The sequence below is a fragment of the Alosa sapidissima genome, chromosome 11 (assembly GCF_018492685.1).
Source record: "Alosa sapidissima isolate fAloSap1 chromosome 11, fAloSap1.pri, whole genome shotgun sequence".
NCBI classification, from domain to species: Eukaryota; Metazoa; Chordata; class Actinopteri; order Clupeiformes; family Clupeidae; genus Alosa; species Alosa sapidissima.
In genome coordinates, this window is record NC_055967.1 from 18,277,859 (window position 1) to 18,294,972 (window position 17,114).

Genomic DNA, 17,114 nt, shown 5'->3' on the forward strand with positions numbered 1-17,114 from the left:
ACAGAAACTATATTTTTGACACACCTGCAAGTGGAACTCACATTCTTTTTCTTTACCGTTCTCTGCCATGCTACCTCTACAGTCATCTTGCTTTTAGTAGTACTAGAATCAGTTGTCAACTTAAAGCCAAGTTATCAGGTCACCTACTGTATTAATTTTGATGTCCTCCGAACTGTAATAGCTCACATGTAGCCTACTGTCTCAGTGTGTTGACCTATTCACTGTAATTAAGGCAAAGGCACTCTGTCATGGATTTATGATCATATTGATACCATGAATAATGCCAATACTGTGTCAAACACAGAAGAAAGTAGGCCTAGCCTAAGCAGTGATTAGTCAGCTTTCAAGGTATGATTTCTGACAGATTGCTTGACAGTAGGAAGGGACAGAAGATGTCGTACCTGTATCATTGAACACTTGCTGACTGTATCCTCGCATATTGAATGTCTTCGGGGCGTAGAGCGGTGCAATCACACTTACGGCTATTCACTTGGTGGCGTCATCCTTTAACATTAGAAATGCGCTGTGGACTATTGGCTGTAGAGCGAGCGCAGAGGCTAGAACTACTGGTCAGGTAGTCGCGCTCAACAAGAGGAGGTGTAGCTGACGCTTCCGCTTTACTTAACATTCACAACCATCGTTGTGTAGCTCATGAGTGTTCAGAAGGCGTCGGTACGAAGATGAAGGCTGTCTTTAACATCATTATTCAGACAATAAGCTAGTCTACCTCGGTGAACGTGACAACTCAGAGGGCACCTCGGTCAATTTGCCTAGAGCAGATTAGTAAGATAACGTGTGCGCGCGACTGGGCGAACCCCTTTAGCTGAGCAAGGTGAAAGGCACTTCTTCAGGCATCACACAAGCACAGTTGAAACAGACTGGGAAAACACCGAAGAGAAGGAAAGAATTACATTCAGTCATTGTAACTGTCAGTGAAGCGCTAGGAGTGCCAAAATTTGATCGTGCTCTAGCAGATTGGATTCCCTGGTTCAATGATGGCCAGGGTGGACCAAGAACCTGTGAATGGATCTTGGAAAAAGCGGGTCAATGACATCCACGAAACATTCGAGTTCAAGGAGACCCTTGGCACGTGAGTAACTTTCTAAGTCACTGTATCCTATTTATCGTTGTGTGATTATCTGAATGAATGTCTAATAAAATTCGTGTTCCTGATATCAGTTTGTAAACCAGATGGAGCCACACAAACGTTAAGCTATGTCTGTGACGACCACCAAATCCACGTTTTTTTTTTTTTTTAAATAGACAATTGTTTCTTAAAATTCACTAGTGGTCTACCTCTGATGTGACGGAACGGAACGACTATAGAAACTGAAAGTTTGCAATACCCTAATTGTTCTTGTTTTAAAAGGTGAATGCTTCAGGTCTAAGAACAGGAGCATTACACCCATTGTGATCTACCACGTTAGGATGGATCCATGCTGACATTACCAAGATATAGGCAATATAGTGAAGCATTAGTAAAATTGTCTATAGTCTTTATTTGGTGTGTGCCTACATGGCCTGAGATTTCCAGCCAGATAAGCCATGCAGCTGATACTCACATAACAAAGCAGTAGTTATAGTCTAGGTCTACTACTTCAAATGTTCCAGTCAAAAGAATGTTCTGTGTTCAATGCAGTGGTGATTCATAGTGGCATAGGTGTTTCTATAGCAAATCAATCCCATCCCAAGTAGACTGCATCTATATCCTTAAGTGGGCCTTGACATTGTACTGGACTCCAATTAATAAATTGCAGTAGCCTATTAAATGTAATGGAATATTCAACTAAGGTAGACTGCTGTTGTTCACAGCACAGCTATTTATGGTTACTAATATACTCCGAGTCTCTGGCCCTCTCTTAGAGCCAGGCATAGTGAGCTGGCCCTCGGAAGAAAAAGTTCGGGCACCACTACTGGAGGTTTAAAACACACTGTTCATCTGGTTTCCAGCAATGAGCTTTAACTTTGAATAGTATATTTACCTTTGGATCAGGTATCAGCCTAAATGTTATTAAAGCTTGAGGAATGTTGGTCCTTGCCGTTCTGAAATGCACTCAGTGTGCTAAAACCTCATTTTTTATTTGTGGGTGCGCTGTGAGATCTCGTGCTGACAGTTTAATGTCTGAAGTTTAGGACATATTTCAAAGGCATTACTCATCATGTTTATGACCGATGCGGCAGCTCACCGGCTTCAGAATAGTCTTTCTTTGGCTGGGCTGCAGACAAATTCCTGAGAGTTTATTTCAGTCCACACTTAGTGCTGCTTGACATGAGACCTGTTCCAGAGTGCATGAGAATGAGAGTGAGCGCATAACGGCTCACTTTGAGGGCAACCACTTGCCCAAACAGTTCATTTTTTCCAAGCTCGTAGGTCAAAGAAAAAGCCTATTTAGTGAGGGATAGTGGAGATTTAGCGAGAGCAAAAAGTCATAGAAGCATTTATGGTTAACACTTGACCAAAATGGGTGCTGGATCTCACTGCTCGATGGAGACTGGATGTACAGGTTTTGGACAGATTGTTATTTGTTCTATGTCATCTTTAGTGTGTCATATCATTTGTATCCTGCATCAGCTTTCATTCATTGGGTTTCCGTGTACACATGTCTTGTGCTCTCATGCCTTCACCACACAGCTTCTGCCCATGGCAGGTCCAAATGGCACTGTGGAGCACAGCAACGCCTAATGAAAAAACACATAAAAAAGATGGCAGAGCCTATAAAGTACTGCTGTTCACAGACAAATCCCTTGATTCCCTCAACAAATCATGGGTGCCGTTTCCTTTGTTGAAATGAGTGACCAGGCAGTTAATTTACAGACCAGCCAGAGACGATGTTATGCAGGAGTTCATCACCACTGCGTTGCGTTGAGTGCTGAATGGACTATGAGTGGGACCCAGACCTGACTACTACACCGTTTACAAAAATATGTTACCAAGATGCAGTAAATGACAACAAAGTAAAATTATCTTTATTGTTCAATTGGCATTTATATTTTTATATTCAATGGATTTGAATTAGGTTTAACCTACTAATGAATTGCCTCTATTTATTACAGTGTGTGTGTGTTCTGTCTTAAGTCAGTCCTAAAGTCTTTCATATAATGACATGTAATAGAGACATTATGTCTCAGAAGTCCTTTTTTACTGATGTATTTTGAGCATCGAATTCTAACATGCTCATGCCAGGTCTCTCAGGCCTGCTGTGTAAACGTCAGACCCCACTGATGCTCCGTAGTGATCCCCCACTGCAGGGAAGGTTTGTGCTTCATGTCTGGGAAGAGGCATCTTGCTGGTCCACAGTGCTTCACGCTGCTCTGGTTGAGGATTAAATGTGCTGTGGAAGAAGTTGATGCTTAGATTAATTTCAGCACTGATGCTCCCTCTGATACCGGATTACCAGTGGGCTCTGCTCAGTCTTTGTCACTGTATCTTTAGTGCTCGTTCATGCTGGTGAAATGTACAGGGCTTTGTTCTTCATCTTGGAGCTGCTGGACCTAATCATTATTTCCAAGCCCCAGGGTATCTGATATTTCTTGCTTTCTCTCATTAATTAAGATGGCCATTATGTGTAGTCAGTAGCTACCCTGCTCTCCAAGCCCAATTAAGAGGTTCTAATCCGTTACTCTTACTCTCATCCGCACGGCACTCTTTTCTCTTCACTCTTTTCTCTTTTCTCTTTTCTGTGCCAGCTTGTCTTCCATCTGTTCATCATTTTTTTTTTCAGCTAACAAATGAGTACCCTCCTCTACAGTCCTTGTCATTGTATCTGTTGGGAAGACATGTCCCTTAGTCATTAGTGACCTCTGGTTCTTTTTAGTGTATACATTAGCTCTCCCTGATCCTTTCCCTGAGAACCTATCCTTGATGCCCAGCAGGCCCTCTTGGCATGTGTCAATTGTATAGGTCTTACAGTAACAGTCAATGTCTTATTTTCTCCATATTGTAGGAATGACATCTTGACAGTGGAACAGAAAGAGTAAACATTTGGTATCCTGAAGCTCTTGGTAGGGGTGTTGTGGGTTTTGGCTCCTGCCTGTTGACTATATATTCCTGCCAGTGTTTCATCTTGTTCAGAAATATGGTAATATGAAACAGATTGCATGGAAAACTGGCTACAGTTCTGACATGTATAATGTATAGGTACACCCTTAAAACAAACGTGTTGAAACAACACAACTTGTATTGCTGTTAACGCATCTGTATGTCCAGATAGGGACCAACACATTTGAAGAGTGTAGCTGTATATGGCAACTTGACCGTGCTTGGCAGTCTCGCAACAGAACTACTGAGGTGTGTAGGCTACTGCGTGTTGACTACATCTAGATATAACATTAAATTATGTTTATTGATGCAAACTAGCAGGTGTTCCTCATGTCATTTATCACCATAATTTGCATGGCGCAGCACACCTGTAAAGGTTAATGATATGGGCTATTTACATTGGTTTGTGATGCAGAATGGGAATTGTTAACTGTCACGCGATCTCTGAACAGACTATATGTGTCTGTGACGTCCAGTCTCTGGACAACTGTATACAAGGTACAGGGAAACAAGCCAAAATATGGACATGTTCTGGCAGATCTAAATACTGTGCCACCCAAAGTCCATAGAAGAATTCAACAGTCTGTTGTGCTAATCCTTCCAGCTGTTGTGAATTTGATATAACATATAGTATAACAGTGAAATCCAGTAAAGTGAGTTATTTTAGGATGACATCAGGTAAACCTGCATAGCAAAAGAATAAATACACAAATCACAGTCCTTTTTATGCTTTATCGACTTGGAAAGATTAAATGGATTCCATTTCTCATAGGAACACAGAAACACACGCAAGTTAAACCTAAATGCATTGGAAGAGCCTATGTTCAAACCATCGTTCCCAGACTGTTGTGAGTTGGCACGGAGTGTTGACAGGATATAGTGGTTGCCGTGGCATAATGAGCCAGTGCAGTTTAGTACAGGAAGTGTCCACATGAACTTAAAGCAAGCTATAGGATTAGCTTTGCCAGTCCAGTAGGTTACACAAGAGCCTCCAATGCAGGTCACTCAAGGTAATTCAGAGTGATTTCTCTGCACCTGTGTGAATAGCAAAAACTACTCTACTTAAAGCAAGTGGCTCTTTCCACAACGACAGTATTGATATAAGAAGAAATATGGGGGAGTCGTGAGTGTTCATGAAATCAGCCATAATTTTTTTCATCCGCAGGGCCTATGGTGGTAAAGATCAATAAGGATCCTACACAATGAGGACATCATAAGCAATACATGGGTTTCTATTCAACTCTTTGCATATGTTAAGCACATTCATGAATCTTCTGCTAAAGAAAATGTGAATGTGTACATTTCCATCCGTTGTGTAATGTATGCATTGGGAGCATTGAGCAGTTGTGGGATATGCAAGGCCCATACATAAGGTTTTTAGGACACCGTACGTAACAGCTGTGGGATTTGTATGTCAGGGCACCTTAAAAGCCTTGTTCATAAGGAGTTAATCCACTGGCTCCATTGAATCATTTTCTTATTAGACTTCGATTTTAATGCAAATTTGGTATTAATATATCGTCCAAAGAGGTATAATTCAACAAACTAGTGTAGCTTAGCTCAGTCTAATTTTAAGTTCGACAGGGTCTCTGGTCATATTTACTGTGCATGACTGTCCACTTATCGAGGTTATAGACAGTGCACCTGTTTTATAGCCGAGTGAGTACATTGTTATAAAGTATTATTTGATATCATTTGCACCTAGAACCAATTGATGCATACAGCGCTTGGAATTAACTTATGTGCTCACCTTTATCCTCTTCTAAGGTTATTTTTGGAGAAAGAAGTTATTTTATTTCTGCCGTAGCAATGGCAATTACAGTTTGTTTTAATCTTATGACAAATTTAGTTTAAGCTGCGGTGATCCCCTTAATGCTCGACGTAAATGTGCCTTGGTTCCTATGTCTGTCTAAGTTAGTGTAGGAGTCACTTGTGCCTCGTCATTAATCCAGTAATTGCACTGCAGTATCTCTCCCAGTGAGGTCTGTGTGCATATGTGCCTGTGTGTGGGTGTATGTGTGTGTGCAGGAGTCCTGATTTCTTTGCTGCTAGCTTCATTATTAGCAGTGTGGAATTAAGAGAGGGTTTGCCCCACCTGCTCATCTTTCTTGATAGTTTCGAGTGCCGTCACTGTTTCCCTAAGGTTTCCCCTTTCCTGGTTTGAGTGAACCTGCAGCATGGTGTGTGTGCAGAGTAAACGTGGCAGGCTGCAGAGCGTGGTGGTTTCAGGCCGTGCTGTCATCTGAGCCATAGTTGATGCAAATGAACATCCTGTTACAGTTTTGAATGAACTGATTACTGTACGTGCCTTTTGGCCTTCTTCTGCACTGTCTCCATTCATTTCAGTGTCTGTTTTAGATTAGAAGTGATCTTATATTTGCATTACAATGCTGTAGTAAGTAATGTCTGAACCAGTGTTAGAAAGCTCAAGGGTAGAGCTGCAATGAACTAATCTGTAGATTATTTTCTACAGATTCATTATAGAATTGATTTGATTGACAAAATGATCTTTGTGTCCCAAAGCCCAAGATTGCCATCAAAAGCCTCGTTTTGACCACATGCCAAAGATGTTCAGTTTACTGTCACAGCAGAGTAAAGTAAAGTTGAAAATATTTAAGTTTAAGATATAATCAGATAAAAAAGTCTTAAAAATTACCTTTTAACTGATTAGCAAAATAGTTGGTGATTTAATTTAGTCGACAACTAACGGATTAATCTGTGAATTGTTGCACCCCTATTCTAGAGCAGAAATTCTCAGACTTCTTGACCCCAAGACCCCCCAGTATCCAAGGGAATATTCCAGACTCCAGTAACAACCTGGCTGCTTGTTATCATAGCATCATCTGTATACACTCCAAAGTCCAATGCCTAGTCAAGCTTATTCCATTTGAATTCTGCCAGTAATCCTCAAATATCACATGTGGAGCCCCTCATTCTATTCCTATTATCACACATCCACAGACAGTAAAAGGCTTTTGTATAATATTACCTTCTTTGTGTTATTGATGTTAATAATTACTTTGGTTTTCAGGTTTTATGATTGAAGCACTGTTCTAGAGTTCTAGAACAAAACTCTTTTTCCATTAAAGGGTTTCAAGTTAGTTTAGATCTGAATCATGAGGCCATTATTCCAGTGCATTTAAGCGCAGAGCTGGCTGCTCTGGGCATCCCTGAGGGAGCTGTGTGAGATCTGGAACCTCTCCCGCAAGGCAACATTTCACTGGTGCTGGCTTTTTTCTCTAAGCCAGCACCAGTTTCTCTATATACAGAGTGCATTGGTAAGACCACCGAGGCGGTTTCATTGTGTGTCTGTAAAGCACAGTTGCATGTGTCCATTGTAGCTGTGACCTATGCAGGTGGCTGTGCTTTCACACTTCTCCTCAAAGTGACAAACATGCACCTGGGGAGCATCAAGGCTTCCTGTGGTTCTGATTGTTTCATCTCTGCTGTAGCCAGAAGCAAATAATAGGAGCCGGCGTCTGTGTGTGCATTGCCAAGGGATACCAGATCCTGCTGACCAATCTCATGCAGGAAACAAGAGCTTTGGAGGCCAGGCTTTCTTCAGTTTACCTAATATGTTTATGTATCCTGATTGCATGATGAATGGACGGCTGTCTGACATCAAAGTTCAGTGTGGACAAGGCAAGGAGTTAACTGGGGTCAGTGACGGGGTAGAAATGTGCACAACTCTTAAAAGGCTCGCAGAATGTAAACAGGAGGAACGTTTCTCAATACAGCTGTAGTCATAAAATTTGTATATAAACAACAGGGTGAATACAGAATAGCATTGACACTGTGCAATGCCATAAATAAAACTGTATTTACTTCAGACAATTATTGAAAGTTGTAGCCTATGTTGGTCAATTTAAATTCAGTCAGGTAAATGATTAATCACTGTATCCTCTTTAATAATGTACAGTATATAGCTTAGTAGCACCCAACGGATGAGCTATAATATTGTATTTTCTTTACTGAAAATCCAAGGGCCTTTATCTGGGTTATGATTAGTTATGTATACTTAATCTCAGATTAAAACAGCAGGGCAGAAAGAGGTGTGGCCAACTGGTTGTACCAGTAGAGCTGAACTCACCTGAATACTTGGGTCTTGTGTGATGAACTATGTAGAGTTATCGATTTTACATCCATTCATATCCCCCATTCCCAACACGGGGAATGCACACACAGTGACTACCCTCCTCTTTTCTAGCTGTCCTGCTGTTAAAGGACAACCTGATACAAATACATATTGATCCTTTAAGAACTGGCACGTCAAGGGCACAGAAACTTAACCCAAAGCTGTTGAAAGGTAGTTTGTTGTCTGTAGGGGGTGTTGCTGATACCAGTGTGGTTGTCCTCATTCAGGGGTCATCCCCCTTACCATATGGATCTGTGGTCAAAGGGCTTAGCAGGGATTTCTAGGGACCAGTTAGAGCTTAGCTGGCAGACGGCATCTGATTGGCAAGCCTGCTGCCAAGAGCTGATTACTCCCAGTCGGCATAATGGGCATCCCTTCCAGTGCCAAAAACATAAATGGCCCAGCCACTATTTGTGTAAGAGAAAGAGAGAGCAAGAAAGAGAGCATGTGTTGCATGTTTGTGTTTATTGTTTAAGATGCTTAAACACATAGTGTTTCCATTACAAACGTGCCACTTTAGAGTGAGAGTGTTTACCACAATATATTTAGTGAAGTGTATAGTGGATGTCCATTTTCTATTTTAGTTTGAAATATTGAATGAGGTAAGAGAAGAGGAAGGAAATGAGAGGGTGTGTTGAAGAGAAAGATGGCAGCTCAAGAACAACATCATCAGACATGTATCTGTTCAAATGTATTTTGGCTGTGTCAGTAAGATGATTATAACGTCTGAGTGTTATACATTGTCATTACATTGGTCACCCACATGGATTAAAACATCTGAGAATTTCTGTTTGGATGGCAGATATTTTGTCAGCAACAGGGTACAAATAGCACTCTTTGGTATTCATGAGTCTGTCATGGAGGTTAAGCTGCACTAGGGAGTTTTGGTGTAAAAGTAGCAGGCTAACTGCCTAAAAGGCATAATGTTTGCAAACACCATTAACAGCCCAGTTGACACGGACACACGTCTGCTGACGTGCTAACGCCTGTCATATGGCAATATAGTTGGCAATGCCCTACTTTGAGTTTGAAAGTTTACTTTTTCCATGTGGTGTTCCGACCAGGAACATAGGCCTACTATAATGTGCATGTCCTGTATGGCTTGTGGGAATGTCTGACGTGTTTATCTGTCCTTTGCATAACCATATGCCATCAAAAACTAATTTGAAGTTGATGCCAAACTAGTTGTCTATACACTGTGTAGTGTGCTTCAAGAGGTTTGCTTGATGAATCTCTTGTCTGTATTGTAGCCTATGGGAATTTGGTTGTATAACATTTAATAACAATGCATATTTTTATGCAACCATTAGTCATCTCTCGCTCTCTCTCTTGCAGCGGGGCGTTCTCTGAAGTGGTCCTTGCCAAGGAGAAGGCTACAGGGAAGAGGTTTGCGGTGAAGTGTATCCCCAAGAAGGCGTTGAGGGGGAAGGAGAGCAGCATTGAAAATGAAATAGCCGTGCTCAGGAAGTAGGTGCATGCACTGAACAGAAACAACACCGCCCATTCTCTGCAAGTTGAAAGACAAGTGTTGTTCTGCATCTGCTCTGCTCAGCTTGTTGCTATGCCTATAGAGTTTTGCACATGTTTGTTAAGAAAATTATAAAAGGAAAAAAAAGGAAAGGAAATCCCCAGACTATCAATCTAACATGCGTCTTTAAAAAAGGGGCTATCAAAAGGTTTACCAAAGGCTAGTTAAGCCCTGTCCTTTCTCTGTGGCGTTCTGCTGTTATAATGAGGGTGCTGTGGTCGTGCCACTCTTTCCTTTTGGTGGTGGGTATGATAAAGGTCCCTGTGACGCATTTTCGCATCCTCAGCCCCCTCATCACACCTGTCACTCTCGAGCCATCTGATTCCATCAGGCGATCGCCGAGAGGCTCGGAGGCTCCTTCACACAATCGTCCGCCCTCGGACGCAGCGCCTCGGTCTCCCCACCTCAGTCTGCCGCACGCCACACTCACGCATGGTCATTCAACGCCCCCAGCGTTGCCATGGTGAAAGAAAGGATTTCAGAGAGTGGGAGAGAGAGAGAGAAAGGGAGACGTGAGGAGTGATACTGCTTGAGCCTCACTGGTTCAGCAGTGAGAGTGAGATGAGTAGCAGCACCTAGTGGTGAGGATTGGTATTGCAGGACCGCAGCACAGGCCAATAAATAATAGAGGCCTTGTTTGTGTCATGGCGATGACAATATCATGCCTGCCAGGTAGTATTTCAACTCATAACTGCATAATGTCCTCTTGGCAGTTTCTAGGAATCATTTGGCAGTCAGTAGAGAGAAGAGAACATTTGTACGAATAAGGTGTGTGAAATTAGAGGAACAAAATCTAACCCCACCAGAACAGGACTGCAAATTATCAGGATAAGGACATTATACTCTCTATCTTGAGATTCAGGAAGCAAGGTTATGTTTCAAAGTTGAGTTCATGATGAAGGCTGACCTCTAGTTAGTGTCTGCTTCAGATGCTATTACACTGGAATAGTAGAAGTGAAAATAAAAGATAGGAAGTTATGGCTTTTGCCTACTTTTGGTAGTGCGAAGTTTGTCGAAATTACTACCTTGTGCATCATGTTCAGAGTTTGCTATAGAAATAAATCTTTTTTTTTTTTTTTTACTTCTAGGATAAAGCATGAGAACATTGTTGCCTTGGAAGATATCTATGAAAGTTCACATCATTTGTACCTCATCATGCAGCTGTAAGTATTTAATTAAACTCTTTATGGTATTTATTTCACTCATCCTATAAATACAGCCAGATTCCATCAGTGCTAAATCAAATACTCCAACACTAATAGTCTCCATATGTTTATTTCTAACTTTTTTTATTTGTCTTTATTCTTGTTCCATTCAAAACCAAAACCATAGGCCATATGAAATATGACCCATATTACCGCAACAGGAACTGTGAAATGAAAGTCGTTTTTTGTATGTTCCTCTTTTGAAACCGTTTTGTCATTGTTTCACATAGATTTCTAAAAACATGCTATTGTTTTCTCAAAAATCAGTGATTACTTTTGGGAGGTAAAAGACTAAACCAAGGCCTCTCTGTCTTTCCCCAGAGTGTCTGGGGGGGAGCTCTTTGATCGTATTGTTGAGAGGGGATTCTACACAGAGCAGGATGCCAGCATATTAATCAAGCAGGTCTTGAATGCCGTTAACTACCTCCATGAAATGGGCATAGTCCACCGAGATCTCAAGGTAATTCCCTGCCAAAGGATGGTGTTGGACCTGCCTTACCTCTCCCCTTCCTTGAGTGGCCAAGGAAGTAAGCAACCTCCATGTTTTTCTTTCTCTTTGCAGCCAGAGAACCTGTTATACTTCAGTGATGAAGATGAGTCCAAGATCATGATCAGTGATTTTGGCCTGTCTAAGATTGAGAGCGCAGATGTCATGTCAACTGCGTGTGGGACTCCAGGATATGTTGGTAAGGCCGTGTGAGAATTAAGATCAACCCCTGCTCACGTGTGGACATTGATCCTAGATAGATAGATAGATAGATCCTCTTCCCTTAAGTGATGCATTGAATGACTTTCTCAGTCTGTCTGTTGTGCAAGGCAGTGAGCGAAGTCTCCGTCAGGTAATCTGTGATCCAGGTTACCAGGTGAGCGTCCACACCCATCTGCAAGAGCTTGTCTCCCAGTCTGAGGGGTTGGATGGTGTTAAAAGCACTTGAGAAATCAAAGAACATGATTCTCAAAGCACTTTTCCCCTTGTCCAGGTGAGAATGTGTACTGTGTAGAAGATAAGTGATGGCATCGTCCACGCCCACTTTCTCCTGGTATGCAAACTGTAACGGGTCTAGTGCATGGCGTACCTTGGGTCTGAGCATACCTAAGACGAGTCGCTCCATTGTCTTCATCACATGTGATGTTAGAGCGACAGGTCTGTAGTCATTAAGCTTACTAGGATGTGGCTTTTTAGGGACAGGGGTGAGACATGATGTCTTCCACAGTGTTGGAACTTGTCCAAGGCGTAGACTTAGATTGAAGATGTGCTTCAGTGGCTCCCCCAGCTCAGCAGCACAGGTCTTTAGCCTTGGACCGAGTTCAGTTTCTTTAGTTTAACGCTCACTTGTTTTCCTGTGATGATGGGGGGGTGTAAGGGGAGGGGAGGGGGAGGGGGAGGGGTGGATCTGGGATCTGTGTGTCTGATGGGTGTTGACTGAGGTTGTTGTCGCCTCATTGTTTGTGATCGCCGCGTGGGGAAGGGGTGCAATATCCAGTGATGGTGGGGGTACGATAGCCTGTGATGGTGGAGGTGAGTATTGCACTGGTATTGAGGGGGTGTGGGGGTGGGGGCTTGGGGATGACCACCTCCTTGATGTCCCTGTCAGGCAAGGAGGCGTCAGGCGGGGGGCAGGGCGTGAGGTGGTGTTGGTTTTAGGTCATTGGGCGTGAGGTGGTGATGGTTTAGGTCGTTGGGTGTCATCAGGATGCAGAGCTGGAGAGACTGGGAGGCTGGGAGGTGAGGATAGGGCACGCAAACAAGTGCAGTGTCTGAGTCTGCGTGCGTCTGAGTCTGGAGCTGGAGCAGGGCAGTCAAACCTGTTGTAGAAGTGGTTCAACTGGTTCGCCCTGTCCAGGTCCCCCTCTACAGAGCTGCTGCTCTTCTTCAGGCCTTTCATGCCGTCCCATGCCTCCTTCATGTTGTTTTCCTGCAACTTCTGTTCCACCTTCCTTCTGTAGTCCTCCTTAGCCTCCTTCAGCTTGACTTTGAGTTCCCCTTGCACACGCCTCAGCTCTGCCATGTCCCCCTCTCTGTATGCCATCTTTTTCCTATTAAGAAGGGTCTTGATATTGCTGGTTATCCAAGGCTTGTTATTGACATTGCTGATTATCCAAGGCTTGTTATCCTCATCATTTGTGAAAGTGCTGACATTTAATAAAGTAGTAATTCATTGTTTTTTTTTTGCATATAGAATTTGAAGAACATGGGCTTGGGTTGCATATAGATTTGATGGTCAGAGAATTCCATCCATGTTGCTGTTAAGTGGTTTGTTTTTCCAAAGACTCTTTTCTCCATTTCGTGTCCTAGCACCTGAGGTTCTGGCCCAGAAACCCTATGGGAAAGCAGTGGACTGCTGGTCTATTGGAGTCATCGCATATATTTTGTGAGTGACCACTGCATACATCTGTCATCTGTAGCCCAATCCTCAGCACCGTGGTTCCCAGTCTGACACGCCTGCCAAGCCTGTCATCACTGTTACCGTTGCACATTTGTTTAGGACTACCACCTTATACTACCACATATGCGTGTTGTGTCTGTAGAGCCACCAGCCAATACGACTTTTAAACAAAATATGACTCAAAATGATTGCAATCATGATCTCCCTTCGATAAGCATAATATTATTACATAAATTGAACATGCGCAAGTGTAAAGAAAGACATAATCATACATCTTTTTTCTCATTTTTCATTTAAGATTGTGTGGATATCCTCCATTTTATGATGAGAATGACTCTAAGCTCTTTGAGCAGATTTTAAAGGCAGAATATGAGTTTGATGCACCATACTGGGATGATATATCAGATTCAGGTAAGCTTTTCTGTGTGTGTATTTGTGTGTTTGTGTATTATGTGTGTATTAATAGGTTTGTGTGTGCATGAGTGTTTGTTGGTATGTGGGTGTGTGTGTTTGAATGTGGATGCTGTATTCTGAATTCTGGGTAACCCTTGCATGTCTTGCAGCTAAAGATTTTATCAGCAATCTGATGCAGAAAGATCCAGAGAAGCGATTAACATGTGAAGAGGCTCTGCAGCATCCGTGGTGAGTTACAGTGCTGAGTACTGTTCAGTGACCTACAGCTAACTGGGCTTGTACCCTATATGCACCATACGTAGACACTGAGATACTAGGGCTTGTACCCTATATGGACCATACATAGACACTGAGATACTAGGGGTTGTACTCTATATGGACCATACGAAGACACTGAGATACTAGGGCTTGTACCCTATATGGGCCATACGTAGATATTGGGATACTAGGGGTTGTACCCTATATGGGCCATACGTAGACACAGAGATACTAGGGGTTTTACCCTATATGGGCCATACGTAGACACAGAGATACTAGGGGTTTTACCCTATATGGGCCATACGTAGACTCTAGATACTTGGGGTTGTACCCTATATGGACCATACCTAGACACTGAGATACTAGGGGTTGTACCCTATATGGACCATACGTAGATATTGGGATACTAGGGGTTTTACCCTATATGGACAATACCAAAGATCATACATGGCGGAGCAAGATAGTTTGTCATAGTTCTGGACTGGAATGCTCAAAAATGCTACAAAATGTACCTGAAATGGTCAGAAAGGTTTGAGGATCATGAAGACGTACCCAAAATTCCATTCCTAACTCTATACAACCAAGATCTTAGCATATGTGGTGAAATTCTGAGCTATGAGTTGGATAATACTCATAAATTTCCAATATCTGTAATTATCTCTCTAATCACTACTCGTGACCATTATTGAACATTAATGTGATATAACTCACTTGGCAGGAGACATTTTCGGGAGACGGTTTGTGTTTTAGCACACATGACAAAATTCATGTCATCAATTTAGCACACATGAGTCAAATTCATGCCATCAATCTCTCATTTTAAATTGTTATTTATGTTACACCATGTAGGTAGTTACTCTATTTTTAAATTGTTAACTCATAAACTGTAAAATACTGAGATTTCTATTTGTTATTTAGGATAGCTGGAGACACTGCACTTTCCAAGAACATCCATGAATCTGTCAGTCGACAGATTAAGAAAAATTTTGCAAAAAGCAAATGGAGGGTACGTTTTTGGCTCTCACTTTCCTCTCCAGAGATGTGTGTACTTTTTGTGTGTTTGCTTGTGTCTTGACTCCTTGCTCTGCACCACAGCAAGCCTTCAACGCCACAGCGGTGATCCGCCACATGCGCCGCTTGCAACTGAGCAGTAGTCTGAATAGCAGCGTGGACGCCACCTCACCCCGGCTGGACAGTCACCCCTCCATGCCGCTCAAGAGCCAATCTGTGGACTGCGCGCCAGTGATCCACAATGAATGTAATTTTTTTTCAACCTATTTCTTTGACATTTATGAATCCAGGTCAGGCGGTCACAGTGCTTGATGATTTTAACCTAAATTATGAGTGGTCTTAAAAAAAATCACAAAGCAACCATATGAAGTCTTTGGTTGTATACACATCCAAATTGTTTTTACCAGTCTTGGTAAATGTGGTTTCAGCTGCGCCAGCCACACCAGCAGCCTGCAGCATTGAGTCGACCAGCTCCACAAGCTCAGCCGAACCCCGCCGGACAAGACCCTCAACCGTCACCACCATTCACACCGGCAGCAAATGACAGCAGACCCCCGGGGAGAGTAGGGGGGAGGCCTTGACCGTGTAAACGATGTCAGGCTCAGCCCTCTATCTCCCCAGTTCCCTCTCTTTCTGCTGAGGCTCCAGGTTTGTGGAGGAAGGGGGATGTTGTTTGTCTGCGGGGCCCAGATTTGGAACGTCCTGCAGCGTGGAGGTGAGTGGTGTAGCAGTTGACCCCTTACAGAGTTGGCCTTAACTCCAGTCTGTCTGATGGGCCCATGGAGGGTGTATCAGAGGTGGCTGGTCTTGCACATTTCAGAGGCTAACCATACAGTGGGATATCCATTTGAGTGTAACTAAAGCTGCTGTGAGACTCATCGTCCTTGTTACAACAGGAAACTGGACAGTTCAATAAGCATTCTACAGTTTAGACTTCAGACATACATCTGTAGCAGTCATTGCATTCAATGGTATCTACAGGATGTGCATTTACATCATACATTTGCTGGGTCCAGTTAATTGTGAACAAAAACATAAAATATTTGAGGAAATGTACATTTTCAGCATTTTAATAATGTGTTGTTGTTCAACATATGACATTCAATATACCTGGTGTGAAGCTACTATGCTTTACTTGGTTTGGATAATGCTTTTGTTTGAAACTGAGGGTGAAGTTTCACTGTTGACGGTTTTCTGTTTTGTAAATCTGTAGTATTTTCTGTTGCTTTGTGAGGGTGAGGATATTATTGTGCTTTATATAACACATCATATATTATTTGTTCTTTGGTCTTAAATAACTTGGCATTATTATATTTTAATCCCATATACGCACTCAGGAATTTGATTAGTTCACATCCACTAAATTTGATTGAGGTTTTTTTTTATTTGTCAGCCAAATAAAAGGCAAGGCAAAACTTTTAATGATGGAGTAACTTTTCAATAGACATTCGTTTACATAATGACTAAGGTACAGTATGTCACGTAGTACTGTGGACTTATATTCAACACCTACTATTAGACATTCATTTGATTTTAACAAAACGTTAGATTACAGTACAGGACATCAACTTTCATTTAACTACAGGCGTCATAGGACTTAAAGCTGCAGTTGGCAAGTCTGACAGATTTAGGGGACTTAGCCAAAATGTTAAATGTTTACAAATCTCATGCCCCTCCCCCACTACCACCGAGCACCCTCTCATCGAGTTTGTGCTCGTCAGTGCACACCAGACTGTGATTGACAGTCAGATCTCACAAAGCCCTGCTCTGATTGGACCGAACCGACCAACCGGGAGCTGTGGATTTTTGCAAAACAAATAACAGGCTCTAGGTGGAGGTAGAAGTGCGGGTTTTTTTCTAAAACCGGCTGATTTATGTTGTTCTGTCGGAGCATAGTGTCGGTTTCAGTGAATCAAAAAAATCTTGCCAACTATAGCTTTAAATCATTCAAGTTACCCAAGCCAATGGTTTTGATTGTATAATGGGCCATGTATACTTGTGTTCTTTGAGAGGCTCACGTCTTTGGAATCAGTGGTATCTGTTAAATGGTTCAGTTAAATGTATTTTTAAATAGCTGGTATTTATTAGTGAGGGTGTAGATCGTTTAAAGAGTCGTTGTAACAAGTGTAATCAGGTT

General features: G+C 42.3%; 1 protein-coding gene across 2 annotated transcripts; it reads left to right on the forward strand.

Moving 5' to 3' along the window:
• Positions 1-371: 371 nt before the first annotated feature.
• camk1db (calcium/calmodulin-dependent protein kinase 1Db) lies at positions 372-16,653 on the forward strand. 2 transcript variants are annotated; one of them, XM_042110302.1, is made up of 11 exons: positions 372-1,090; positions 9,510-9,641; positions 10,791-10,865; positions 11,229-11,367; positions 11,470-11,593; positions 13,204-13,279; positions 13,593-13,705; positions 13,858-13,936; positions 14,885-14,972; positions 15,062-15,224; positions 15,385-16,653. In XM_042110302.1, the coding sequence occupies exons 1-11, from the start codon at positions 993-995 to the stop codon at positions 15,519-15,521; spliced, it is 1,224 nt and encodes a 407-aa protein (XP_041966236.1). In that variant the 5' UTR covers positions 372-992; the 3' UTR covers positions 15,522-16,653. The 2 variants fall into 2 exon arrangements, with proteins under 2 accessions (XP_041966236.1, XP_041966237.1); XM_042110303.1 differs by having other exon boundaries at positions 374-1,090; positions 15,406-16,653.
• The last annotated feature ends 461 nt before the right edge of the window (positions 16,654-17,114 follow it).